The following is a 14532-nucleotide window of genomic DNA, read 5'->3' on the forward strand; positions in this document are numbered from 1 at the left end:
CTAATTTTCAGGCATGATTTTTCCACTAATTGAGCTTCTTCGAGACATGTGTCGGTCTGGTGATTCTCTAGTGGCCTAAATCAGGTGCTAACTGTTAGTGCTGATATCTATGGGTATCAGAGGTAGCATTTTGGTAGGTTGGGAGTTGTTTAACTTAGGTTTTATGCCAGATTTTCTGTGAAATTTACTGAATTTTTACTTGTGATGGGTCATGTTTTGTGCATAAGTTGACATGGGTTGAAGATGATTGATTTTTGGCGGTAATTGTGGGTCATACTAGTGAGTACTATGTTGGTGGCAGCTTTTGGTGTGGTTTAATGCATGATTTGACTATAATATGTTGAGTTTTTCACTTTAGAATTTCGGACCAAATTTTGTGAAATATGTGCAATTTTCGATTTTTTCACTTTTTTCAACATTTATGAACTTCTATGCAATTTTATTGGTTTATTAGGCTTGGACAACCACTAGGAAGACTGAATATTGAATATGGGCTCATAATTCGGCTATTTGATACTATTTTTATAGTCTAATTTTGGCTCTATTTTGGCAAATTTGAGAAGAGTTTGGTAGGCTTCATTTTTTTACTATTATTTCAACATTTTACTTAACAATTTTCAATATTTTGCGTATGAGCGTGTAGAACTGGAGCATGCGGATGTTTTAAGCTAATAATATCAGGTTTTCAACCAATATTTTGGATTTTACGGACATGTGCGTGAATTTTCAAAAAGTCTCCAAAATTGAGGGGCCCAGCGTCACTCAATTTTTAAAATGCTCCGATTAAGCTCAAAATTGGTGAATCGCTTTATCGGCTCAAAAAACCCTGCAGCGCAAAAATTTGGGCGGTTTCAACTATTTTTTCACGAGTTATAACGTTTTTGCTGCAGTGAACCTGGGTTTTTTGGAAAGGCCCAGATAGGGGATAGGTTATTGGCTATGAGGTTATAAAAAACTTGTTCAAAATGATTTATATTGCTATGGTTGGACTGCTCATGAGTAGGGCTAACTGAATTAACAATAAAATTGGGCAGATTCGGGTATTAAGATGCATTTTTGATCACTTTTACTTGAAATTACACTCGATTTTTTGTGATTTTCGTTACTTTGGCAGTCTTTTCTCAGCTTTTATTGGCACTAGGGGGCTGGGAGTACATATTATGAAAGATATAGATGTGGGAGTGCTGATGGTATGGTTAATTTTTGTCAGAAGTTAATATTTTTGACTCTAGTGGGAAATAACTGGATTTTTCCTGACAAATTTGTGGCAATTTCAGAACTTATTTGGGTTTAAGTCCTCATGGTTGATACTAGGGTGAGCTGGGACTGGTTTTTATGGTGCTACATGGCTAGTGAGGATTTACACTAGGGTTGTAGGGGGTATAGGTGGCTTTTATCGGGTCAGGTGGAGAATAAAATGACAAAATTTTTGAAGCGGAGGATTGAAGCAGAAGCGTATTTTTCGTTTTTTCGTCATTTTTCAACATATACTTAGAAATATTGGGTTTTAACGGTTGTTTGAGGTTGTACCATGCTGGGGGTAGCTGCTGGAGGCATTTGGGACAGTTTTTGGCATGTTTTTGGGGTATAATTTACACTACATTTTAATCAATTTTAGCATTTGGTAGGGTTCGGTATTTTTGTCATAACTCAACTTTTATTGATTTCTGACGGAATTTTGGGGTACTGGGATGTCAAACGTGAGCAGTAGAATGGTCTAGGGCTATAAAATGGGTCAATTGGGGGTTTTTTGTGGGAGTTATCATTGAATTCGAGCGGATTAGAAAAGTGTCAAAAATTGAGGGCTCCAGCGTCACTCAATTTTTAAAGTTCTCCAAATCGCTTCAAAATTTGCATGTCGGTTCCTCGGCTTGAAAAATGCTGCAGCGCAAAAGTTTGGGGTGATCGGGGCATTTTTCACAATTTTATGGCTGTTTTTCTGAGTTGAACCTAGGATTTTCGGAAGGGTCAATTTTAGGCTAAGTTTTTGGTACTAAGAACGGTTCGAATGGGATCAATAATAGCTGGAATCGCTTCTACTGGATAAGGGCTTTTCAGAACAATAGGTTAATCTAGGTTCAGACAAGTAGTTCTGGAGATATAACAAAATAACTAGGATTTGAGGTCAAAATTTTTCGAATTTTTGGTAATTTTTGGACTTTAGGGCTAAGTTGCTCAGGCCTGTTGGGCTTTTGGGGCGGATGAAGGGTACTGCTGGACTGTACTGGGTCTGTACATACTAAGGGATATAGATGGTTATGGGTAGAGGGTCGAAGACTTGACATATAAGCTCAAAAATGATGTTAAAATCTAATTTATCATAGCCACTGGCGAGTTTTGGAAGGCTTAAGTGTGTAATTCCTGCATCTATTACTATTTCCCTCAGTTCATAGAGACTTGCTAATACTGATTCGTAAGTGGGTTTGTGGTAGTATCTGAATTTAGTAACTAAACTGAAGATATAACGTTCAGAAATGGGGTTGAAGTAGATTAAAACTGAGCCAATATCAGGTGGATATCTAAGTCTAATTGCACTTGGGGCTGCTGGGTACCAGCTTTTGACTTGTCGGGCTAATCCTTTTGCCATTGCAAGGTCTGCTGATATACAGTGTGCAAAAGAGTGTGGTGAATATAAGATATCTGTTGGAGAACTTAGATATGTTGCATTTATTTCTTGACTAAAATGGTTTAAATTTTGATTAGATGAGCCTGGTGAAGATTTTTTCGATTGAGATCTGGTTACTGGTTTATTTGCTGACCTGCTGGGCTTTCTCCCTGAATATTTTGCTATACTTGCTCTAACTTGATCTAGTTTTGTCTCTCTGCTTGGTGTATTTGACTGTTGTGCTGCTTGTGCTGATGCTTTTATTGCTTCACGTTTTTCTTCTTGTTCCAGTCTGGCACGTGCATTTTTTGGTCTAGGACTGCCTGATCTTCTAACTTGGTTGGTTAGGTAAGGGTTTGTTCTATCTTCTTTATGCAACATTATTTCTCTATCGAATTTAAATCCGCGTACATTTTTTCGCCGTTGGTAGTCTAGTGGTTTGAATGCACTTTTCTCTGGTTTTCGTTTAGGATTATAAGGTCGCGCTCTTATTTTTCTATCAGTTAAAGCATATTGTTCTTCGTGTGTTTCTGGAGGCGATTCAATATCAAGTGGTACTATTGACGGCTGTGGCTGTTGAGCTGGTAGAAACATTTCATCGTCTGATGAGGATGATACAAGAGGAACGCGAACTTCTGGTTCTTGAGGTCTAATTTCGTCAGCAATTAACGGATTAACTGGTATTCGGGCAATTTGTTCTGCGTCCAGGTTTAGGTCAGCTAAATTTTCATCTGAACTGCTATTTTCATCAAATAAATTTGGGATTGCTTCGTCTGAACTTGAGGAATCAAATACTGGAAGATGGACTGGGGCAGTTCGTGGTCTAACTGCTGGTGCTACTACCCTTGGTGGGGCCGGTGGGGCTGCTGGAGGTGCTGCTACTGCTGGTCTTGCTAATGGTCCACCTAGGGGAACATTTATGGTCACTCTGACTGGATCTTGTTTCACTTTCTTTGATTGTTGTATCTCTGTTTCTTGCTCATTGATTAATTCTGGGATATGTTTATCAAATAGGTCAGGTTCCATGTGTTGTCTTCTCGACGGATCAGGTTGAAAGTTTACAGGATTGATAACTTCGAGATCTTCAGGAGTTTCACTTGGTTTAATTGGCTTCAGTCTGATGCGATGAACACATTGAGTGTAGTTACTTTAAGTGCTTGTGATACTTCTTTAAACTTGTTGTAGCATACTTTAAGTCTGGTTGTTGATTATTTTGTTGAATCCACCTTATTACTGTTCTAATATCTGTGTCTTTTTGCTGCTCTTCTGCTAAATCAAGACTAATTAAGTTGTCTGTAAGGTCTGGAAACTCATCTAATGGATTTGGGTACTCAATTGAATTTATTTCTGTTTTTCTTTTTAGTTTAAATAGCCCTTGAATTTCTGTTACTGGTAAGTTACTTTGACGTTTTTTGTAGTCTTCATAATATCCAAATTTTTTGAGAAAATTAACCCCTTCATTGTTTATTTCGTCACTAAAGTTTTCAGTATCAAATAATACGTTCAGTTCAATATCAGGATTTTGTGCTTCAGTATCTATTTCTATTTCTCTGACTGGAATTCTATCTGTTAACTTTAAAGACATTGTTGCTGTTTTGTCATTCTCCATTCGGGAGAGGAAGTGTGCGGCATAATTAGCGCGTCCTGGAATGTGAGCAATTACTATGTTAAAGCGAGTATTCTGTCTAAACAATTCCAAAGTGATGGCGGTATTACTTTTGACTGGAAGAATTGTGTGAGGCTTTTGTTGTCAGTTAATATTATTACTTGTTTGCTTGATCCCCAAATGTAGTGTGAGAAGTAGTCCAGCGCGTAGTACAAAGCTAGGAACTCTTTGTAGTAAATTGAGAACTTTAATTGCGTAGCATTAAACAAATGCGATCCAAACGATACGGGAGCGTATGTTTTCTTTTCTTTCTTTCCTGTTTCGTTTACGTAGTCTTCCACCATTAGTACAAAACTTGCACCGTGGTAACTAGCGTCACAAAGAATTACATACTGTAGACCTGGTTTTGGCAATCGCAATGTTACATTTGTTGCCTCCATTAGATCCTTCTTTATTACTTCTAATGCTTTTACATGTTCTTCTGTGGTTTCTATTACTGCATCCTTCTTCAGGAGCTTGTAAAAGGACATTAGTTTCTCACCTAGATTAGGTATGTAATTACGGAAGAATTGCGTGAAGCCAATTAATCGTTTTACTTGCTTTGTTGTTTTCGGCATTTTAAATTTATCAAGAAATTTCGTTATTTTTGATTTTTCTGGTGATATTCCTTCTGCACTGATGTTATTTCCCAGAAATTTCATTGTATCGGTTGCTATTTCACACTTTTCGGGCGACAGTTTCAGTCCGGATTGACGTATACATGTAAAGATTTCTCGTAAAGAGGGTACCAATTGTTCAAAATTTGTTACTGCATTTCCTATATCATCCATAAACTGGGTACAATTTCCTGAAGCTAAGCATGGGTCCAAGTAATGTCTAATAAAGGAACTAAATCCTGTTACTGACTTATTCAATCCTTGTGCAAGACATTTATATGCATAGGTTCTCGAAGCAAAGTTAAATGCTAGCAGTTGCACTGATACATCATCTGCCATTTGCACACAGTGGTATGCTTGAGAACAGTCAAGTTTCGTAAACAATTTTTTCCCGGCAAAGTAGTTTATTGCGTCACTCATGTTTGAAATCGGGAAATTCGTATTCACGTAGTCATTTTTCAACAAGTGGTTTACTTTTCTCAAGTCAATTAATAGTCTAAGTCTTCCTGAATTCTTTCGTTGTGGGAAAAGTGGACTACTATATCTTGATTGAGACAAAGTTGTTATCAGTCCGTAATAATGCATTAGTGCGAGCTCTACTTTTAGCTCATTTCTCAAATGGACGGGCGTTGGAGGGCCTTGTTCGTAAATTGGTATGCTTCTTTCTGGAGTTAACTTTATTTTTAAATCTGTATTATATCCAACGTCAAATCTGTGTTTCGCAAAAATATCACTGAATTCGACTAGTAGTTCACCTACTACCGCTTTTTGCTCATCCTTGAGGGCTGATTTTTCCCACGGAAACTTGCTCAAAAATGTTATTTTATCCTGATGATTACCCTTTGGATCTAATTTCTCCATTTCTTGCAGTTTTAGCAGTTGCTCATAGATATCTCTCTGCAAGGGTGACAAGTTTGTCAGATCTGGGCACGTTTCAGGCGTTGGGAACCATAGCTTTTCATATTCTGGTGCTGGTTTCGCTGGTTGAGCCTTTCTTTTTGGGGTGTCTATAACTTGAATTAGTTGAGTTATTTCTGTTAAATAATTTTCGCTCATTTTTGCCACATTAATTAGTTGAGGATCTACTTCTAACAACTTTTCAGCTTGATCAGACGTTAAGAACGAGAATTTGGCTATTTCTTCGCCTTTATTTATGTTAATTGGGTGATCCGTAATGTTCAGGACGTAGATGTAAAGGATATTATTTTCAGCAACTTTACTTAATGAAGACGTTAATATTACTTCGCTGTCTTTTTCAAAGATTTCATTTGGAATTATTACCCCACAGAGGTCAGTGAATGATTCTAGTTTATCAAAAAGCTTGCATTCTAATACTGCTTGTTGATTTGGCTGTAAGACTTGCTTTTTCTGTGTATAAACTCCGAATTTTTTACGTTTTACAACTCTTCTGGGTTGCTTTTCTGGCTTTATTTCATTTATTTGTAGTGTTTGATCAAAGAATTTAATGTAACTTTGTCCTGGGCAGATGCTAACTTTATGTTTAACAAAGAATGGGTTGCCTAGGATTACTGGAGTTGTGACAATTAATACAAGGAAATCTTCTGTAAATGTTTGTGTGCCCAATTTAAATGTAATTTTAATTGCTTTATCAATTTTAACTATGTTGCCGTTTGCCATTATAATTTTATCTAGATCAGGTTTTTCTATTTCTGTTATTGAGTTAATATTTGTGTTAATTATTTCCTTGTAGAATTCACGACTTATCACATTTGCAAATGCTCCTGTATCAACTAGTGCGCGTCTTTCTAATTCTCCATTAAATTTAACTTTAACATAGGACAATGTTCTGCCTAAAAGTGGGACAATGCTGAATAATTGCTGAACATGTGGTGTTGGCTTTGGTGCAGACTGAGGTACTTGTGTTGGGAGTTGCACAGATTTATTAACTTTACTTTTATTATTATTACTTTTGCGTTTTCTACGCTTTTTGTTACTTTTATTATAAACTGGTTCTATTACTTTATCTAAGCTAGGACTAGACGTGCTTTCGTTATAATGGTTAACTGAGTTTTTATAATTTTTATTTTGTTTTTTAAAGTTGGGTGGCTTGATTAGTTTTTTTGTTGATTAAATGGGAAATTCATACCTCTCATATTTCTGCTTTGGAGTGCACCAGCACGACTAAATTCTTTTGCTTTTTGCATACCGTATCGGTCTTGTGCCGGACTATCGTAAACTATACCCTGTCTAAGAAGGTTTTGAGGGGTATTCTTTGTTGGGAACCGATAAACTGGTCTATTAGCATAAGCTGGATGAACAAATGGGGGACTATCTGAAGGTTCGGTCCAATAATTACGAGTTTGTGGCTGTTCGTTATAATGAAACGGTCTAGGGGCATTAAATTGTGGTCTAAACTCTCGGTAATTATTAGCACGAGGGGCATACTGTTGCTGGGGCCGATAGTTTTGCTGAAACTGACGATAATTGGGCTGATATTGACGGTAATTTGGTCGATAATTCTGATATTGAGGGCGGAAATTTTGTCTATAACTTTGTTTGTAGACTTGTTGAGGGTAATGTGGTGTGAATATGTTTACTGGGCCTTGTTCTGATGGCTCATTTTTAGTTGCTGTTCTCTGTTCGAGTTTCTGCTGAAGTTCTTTTTGATTATTTGAAATAACAGTTATTGCTTTTAAATCCGTCGTCGAAGTACTCTTCTCTGTTGCACATCTCCCTTATTGCAATTTGTTAGCTAGCTAAGATGCATAATTGATCAATGGTATCTGTATCTGGCCTTTCTAAGAGCTTAGGCTTAAGCCAGTTTGGCATAGACTTAATGAAAAAACGCTTTATTTGCTCGTTTTTTCGACTTTCTGACATTTCAATGGCAGATTCTCTTGCTGCTGTCTCTCTTTCGAATCTACGGGCTTCAGCATCACCTCCTCCTGCTGCCGCTACTACTATTTCAGGTGCTGGATATGCTTTATTGGCTTCAGTTCATAACTTTACTAAGAAATTTTTAACAGTGTCTGTTTTTGGATTAAACTTTTGATTCTCTAACTTTATAATTCTGATCTCTCTCAAGTCATCCTGCGTGAATCTATTTCTTAGAGCTGTTATACTGTCTTCGAAGACTAGTCTGGTAGCCTTTGGTAGGGTTAAGAAGTATCGTAAAGCGTCTCCTTTTAAATGTAATTGCAAAAAGTTCGCTTGTTGTGCGTTTGCGATTGCTGCGACTCCGATTGCACCTGTTATCAATTGTTCAAACTCGTTAAAATTGTCCGTTTCTGGTCCGGAAAAAGGCGTGATGTTGATCTGCGCGTGTGCCATTTTGCTTTTTACCCAATTAGATTATATACTTTTCGTTCAATCAGTCTTACTTTCGTTCTAAATTATTAAATAGCACACTTAACTTAACTTAATGGAGAGATTAAGGGGTTTTAAGAGATGAAAAAAATTAAATGAATAGCACAAGAGTATCAGAAAAGAAACTACTGAAACCATTCGTTCAGAAAGTAAAAAAGAAGGGCTGCTTATAAGCCTATTCCTAAAGCTCCGGTCGAATCGTCAGACTTATATCGTTGAAGCCGTATGGGCCGCCGAAGTCTCACCTCTAAAGAGTGCCCCTTAGTTTAGGAAAATTCGTGGGGACCACGACCGCACAGGCCTTGTGGAAGCTGCACTCAAATAGGCAACAGCATAATGACCGAAGTCACTGTTTGATTCATTAACCTCCGGAGCTGGGCGGGGAAATAAAATATAATTGTTTTTTTATTTTTGTTTAAACTTTTGTTTTGCCCTCTTTTTTAGTTAATAATTAAGTTATGGTTTCAGTAATTTATTATTCTGATGTTATCTGATAATCAGTGATGATGTTATCAAGGTTAATTTCTTTATCAGATTGAAGTTTGTGACGGATAAGTCCAAATTTACGAGATTTCTGATTTAAACTTTTTGCTGTCCAATAAATTGCAACACGTTTGTCATCTTTATCTAGCACATAAATAACGATAGACTTATAAAATGAAAAGGAGAAAGCGGTTACTATCTGAGCTTGCGTTTTATTGTTGTTTTGGGTATAATTAATGTGGTTTCCTTCAATATGTTCAACAAAATTGGGGAAAGAGCGACAATTATTAATAGCGGGGAGAATTTGTTCTTTATAAATTGACATAAATAAAGCACCAAAATTAATTTTACAAATTCATTTACTCACAATATCCTTGTTTGCAAATACCCTGTGTTGTTTTTGTCCGTTGTGGCGGCTGTGGTTGAGTTTGCTCCAGTTATTGTCCACTCAAACACTTTTGAATTGTTGTTACACTTAGTCCACAAAGACACAAACACAGTTTCCACCTATTCTTTCCTTTGTTACTGCTTTGTGCGTTATCATTTTGGCCGAGAAAGAAGTGCGGGATGTGATTCTGGATGATTGGAGGCTCTTAAGGTAATGAAGAAGAAGAGAAGAAAGAAAACAACAAAATAAAAGAAGAAAATATCAAATTTATCGAGGAATTTATCGAAATATCGGTTCGTTAAACTGGAAAACAGTTAATAACTCCTGTCACCCTGTTACGCACTGATTTTAGTAGTGTTCCTCGTGGTGTTATTGAGGTTTATATGAGGAGTAATTAACTTGAATAATTGCCATTTTACAAGGACTTATTTTGATGTTTCACAGTACGATTTTTAGCAGATATATTTTGAATAAAATTAGCTAGTAATAGCTTTTATTGAGCGGTTCGGATGCGTGATATATCCACTAGTTTGCCCTGCATTTAAGTGTTAAGTTAGTCGCTATTTCTTCTGTAACTAAGTTTACCAAACTTGGAGGTTTTCAAGAGAATTTCCAGTTCAATCTTTAATTATTTTTAGCAAGAATTATTTAATAATTTTAACAAGAAGTTTCTCAAGTTTATCAAGTTTTATAAGATGATAGGCAACTGATTGTCAGGCTGGATCTCCGGTGTTCTGCTGATAGTGGGTTCCGCAGGTTTTGTGCCCTCAGTTGTATTGGTCCTTCGCAAATATTTACTGATTTTCAAGTAGGGCGATTTCCGGCTTTTGTACGTCTCTTGGTGTTTGTTCAGTACATATACAATTCCGTATTAGCACCTACTTTATCAGAATAATTACTTCAACAAGTACATAATCTCTCATGAAGTTATTTACTGATTATGTGAATTTATCTTCAAGAAACTCAAAAAAGTAAATATTGAGGCTTTTAGGCACTTGATATGTTTGCTAGTAAAACTGTCAATCTGCGGTTGTTTTTCGTAAACATAAACAAATTAGGGGTTACAGGCCTAGATGGAAGTATTAGCTATAAATGGCCTTGAAACTAAATGAATATTAATTAATATAAAGCACTATTTTAAGGATATTTTAAGGAATATCATCACGAAACTATAAGGAACGAAATAGGTGCGTGACAATGTGCAATGAATACCGCCACCAGGAATTGATATTAAAATATTAGTCAAAATGTAAAAGGTTTTTGGAGCCCAAAGACAAAAAACACTGAATTGAGGGCAAAAATTCTTGTTCAGAGGGAAATCTTTGAAGGTTGTGTAGCCGATTTAGGCTCCAGTTTAAATTAAAAGTAGTCTAAAATACTTCAAATTTTAACAATATCCATAAAACACGGAATTCAAAATAACTGACGCATTGTGTCTGTTTTTGGATTAAACTTTTGATTCTCTAACTTTATAATTCTGATCTCTCTCAAGTCATCCTGCGTGAATCTATTTCTTAGAGCTGTTATACTGTCTTCGAAGACTAGTCTGGTAGCCTTTGGTAGGGTTAAGAAGTATCGTAAAGCGTCTCCTTTTAAATGTAATTGCAAAAAGTTCGCTTGTTGTGCGTTTGCGATTGCTGCGACTCCGATTGCACCTGTTATTAATTGTTCAAACTCGTTAAAATTGTCCGTTTCTGGTCCGGAAAAAGGCGTGATGTTGATCTGCGCGTGTGCCATTTTGCTTTTTACCCAATTAGATTATATACTTTTCGTTCAATCAGTCTTACTTTCGTTCTAAATTATTAAATAGCACACTTAACTTAACTTAATGGAGAGATTAAGGGGTTTTAAGAGATGAAAACAATTAAATGAATAGCACAAGAGTATCAGAAAAGAAACTACTGAAACCATTCGTTCAGAAAGTAAAAAAGAAGGGCTGCTTATAAGCCTATTCCTAAAGCTCCGGTCGAATCGTCAGACTTATATCGTTGAAGCCGTATGGGCCGCCGAAGTCTCACCTCTAAAGAGTGCCCCTTAGTTTAGGAAAATTCGTGGGGACCACGACCGCACAGGCCTTGTGGAAGCTGCACTCAAATAGGCAACAGCATAATGACCGAAGTCACTGTTTGATTCATTAACCTCCGGAGCTGGGCGGGGAAATAAAATATAATTGTTTTTTTATTTTTGTTTAAACTTTTGTTTTGCCCTCTTTTTTAGTTAATAATTAAGTTATGGTTTCAGTAATTTATTATTCTGATGTTATCTGATAATCAGTGATGATGTTATCAAGGTTAATTTCTTTATCAGATTGAAGTTTGTGACGGATAAGTCCAAATTTACGAGATTTCTGATTTAAACTTTTTGCTGTCCAATAAATTGCAACACGTTTGTCATCTTTATCTAGCACATAAATAACGATAGACTTATAAAATGAAGAGGAGAAAGCGGTTACTATCTGAGCTTGCGTTTTATTGTTGTTTTGGGTATAATTAATGTGGTTTCCTTCAATATGTTCAACAAAATTGGGGAAAGAGCGACAATTATTAATAGCGGGGAGAATTTGTTCTTTATAAATTGACATAAATAAAGCACCAAAATTAATTTTACAAATTCATTTACTCACAATATCCTTGTTTGCAAATACCCTGTGTTGTTTTTGTCCGTTGTGGCGGCTGTGGTTGAGTTTGCTCCAGTTATTGTCCACTCAAACACTTTTGAATTGTTGTTACACTTAGTCCACAAAGACACAAACACAGTTTCCACCTATTCTTTCCTTTGCTACTGCTTTGTGCGTTATCATTTTGGCCGAGAAAGAAGTGCGGGATGTGATTCTGGATGATTGGAGGCTCTTAAGGTAATGAAGAAGAAGAGAAGAAAGAAAACAACAAAATAAAAGAAGAAAATATCAAATTTATCGAGGAATTTATCGAAATATCGGTTCGTTAAACTGGAAAACAGTTAATAACTCCTGTCACCCTGTTACGCACTGATTTTAGTAGTGTTCCTCGTGGTGTTATTGAGGTTTATATGAGGAGTAATTAACTTGAATAATTGCCATTTTACAAGGACTTATTTTGATGTTTCACAGTACGATTTTTAGCAGATATATTTTGAATAAAATTAGCTAGTAATAGCTTTTATTGAGCGGTTCGGATGCGTGATATATCCACTAGTTTGCCCTGCATTTAAGTGTTAAGTTAGTCGCTATTTCTTCTGTAACTAAGTTTACCAAACTTGGAGGTTTTCAAGAGAATTTCCAGTTCAATCTTTAATTATTTTTAGCAAGAATTATTTAATAATTTTAACAAGAAGTTTCTCAAGTTTATCAAGTTTTATAAGATGATAGGCAACTGATTGTCAGGCTGGATCTCCGGTGTTCTGCTGATAGTGGGTTCCGCAGGTTTTGTGCCCTCAGTTGTATTGGTCCTTCGCAAATATTTACTGATTTTCAAGTAGGGCGATTTCCGGCTTTTGTACGTCTCTTGGTGTTTGTTCAGTACATATACAATTCCGTATTAGCACCTACTTTATCAGAATAATTACTTCAACAAGTACATAATCTCTCATGAAGTTATTTACTGATTATGTGAATTTATCTTCAAGAAACTCAAAAAAGTAAATATTGAGGCTTTTAGGCACTTGATATGTTTGCTAGTAAAACTGTCAATCTGCGGTTGTTTTTCGTAAACATAAACAAATTAGGGGTTACAGGCCTAGATGGAAGTATTAGCTATAAATGGCCTTGAAACTAAATGAATATTAATTAATATAAAGCACTATTTTAAGGATATTTTAAGGAATATCATCACGAAACTATAAGGAACGAAATAGGTGCGTGACAATGTGCAATGAATACCGCCACCAGGAATTGATATTAAAATATTAGTCAAAATGTAAAAGGTTTTTGGAGCCCAAAGACAAAAAACACTGAATTGAGGGCAAAAATTCTTGTTCAGAGGGAAATCTTTGAAGGTTGTGTAGCCGATTTAGGCTCCAGTTTAAATTAAAAGTAGTCTAAAATACTTCAAATTTTAACAATATCCATAAAACACGGAATTCAAAATAACTGACGCATTCAGAATTCTAGGTCGGAAATGAACAGAGAAATGGGCCTGCAGATAAACAAAATAAAGCTTTTTTGCTGGTACCAGAAACAATTGGACTCATTGCGTTAGGATATACATCTTCAGTAGTTTACGAATACAGCAGAACTATAATGTAATAGAAAAAGCGGTGTATCGTAAGTTTTGAAGTACCTTTAAATCTTTCGTGACAATGAGATAAAAGTGGTAACAAAGAAAGAAAAAATGTAACGAACCAAAAAAGTTAATTTCAACATTAAAAAAGTTAGCAAATGCTATTTTGGGACACAATTTATTCAGTTTAAGCTCAAACATGACAATGGGGTCTACCGCCCCTATATATAGTTGCTATGATGCAACTGAGCATGAATGATGACACAAATCTGGCACTTACTGCACTGTCTAGTTAGTTTTCTGATGATTTACTGACTTCGAGCAGTCTGAACTTACTGAGTCTTATACCTTTTTGCAATCTTCCCGTAACCCCATCGACAAATTACAATAGTATGTAATTTTAATATGCGGCTTTGTTTTGATCTTTTGCATAGTTATTTCATTGCACAGTTTTAGGTGCTTTCCAATAATAACAACCACTCCCAGCTTTTTGTTCGTATTACTCAAAGCAGGCAACCTATAGACCATAATGGGGGGTATCTATAATTCCATGAGGGTGCTATAATGGTATAGACCCCAGTATCAATTGACAGTTTGTAAGTCAGTCAATTATTTTGGTTTCAGAGATGCTTGGAGCAATTTTCAGACAGTCAACCCGCTCGTTGGTAACAAGATCAGCTCAGCTCGCCAAAGTGAAGCCAACCATCGCATCATTCACTAGACTAGGCTCTAATTCGCACCCTGAACAAGATCCTGAATTCGACGATCGTTGGGAACAGTTTTTTAATAAAGAGGATATCGATAAATGGGAGCTCAAAAGTGGACTGAACAGTTTGGCTGGATATGACCTCGTACCCGAACCACGTGTCTGCATTGCCGCTTTGAAGGCAGCGAGACGTTTGGATGATTTTGCAATTGCTGTGCGTATAATCGAAATCATCCGGTACAAGTCTGCTGGCAACACAGGTGTATACAACTACGTCATGCAGGAGATCCGCCCTGTGTTGGAAGAAATGGGAGTTCCTGAGCCCGATAAGCTGGGGTTGGTTGGAAACGATGGCAAAATTTTTGGCCCAGGAAACTTCTAGGGTTGAAGTTTCGCCGAGAAAGGAATCTACTGAACTCATTAGTTGTACTAACATGTAAAGCGTCACTGAAATGATTATGCTTAATAATGATATTAACTGTACTAAATAAATCTAGAGGACGCCTTTTTTCGGAAAAGCTCTCAACATTTTGAAACAACAGCATAACTACAGCAAAACTTTAAC

General features: G+C 36.4%; 1 protein-coding gene across 1 annotated transcript; it reads left to right on the forward strand.

Annotated features, from left to right (window-relative positions):
• The first annotated feature begins 13850 nt into the window (after positions 1 to 13850).
• Positions 13851 to 14485, forward strand: LOC142349377 (cytochrome c oxidase subunit 5A, mitochondrial-like). The gene has a single exon (XM_075400889.1). It carries the CDS (start codon positions 13888 to 13890, stop codon positions 14347 to 14349), a length of 462 nt encoding a protein of 153 aa, XP_075257004.1. The 5' UTR covers positions 13851 to 13887; the 3' UTR covers positions 14350 to 14485.
• The last annotated feature ends 47 nt before the right edge of the window (positions 14486 to 14532 follow it).

The sequence above is a fragment of the Convolutriloba macropyga genome, chromosome 1 (genome assembly GCF_964194025.1).
Source record: "Convolutriloba macropyga chromosome 1, txConMacr16.3, whole genome shotgun sequence".
Lineage (NCBI taxonomy): Eukaryota > Metazoa > Xenacoelomorpha > Acoela > Convolutidae > Convolutriloba > Convolutriloba macropyga.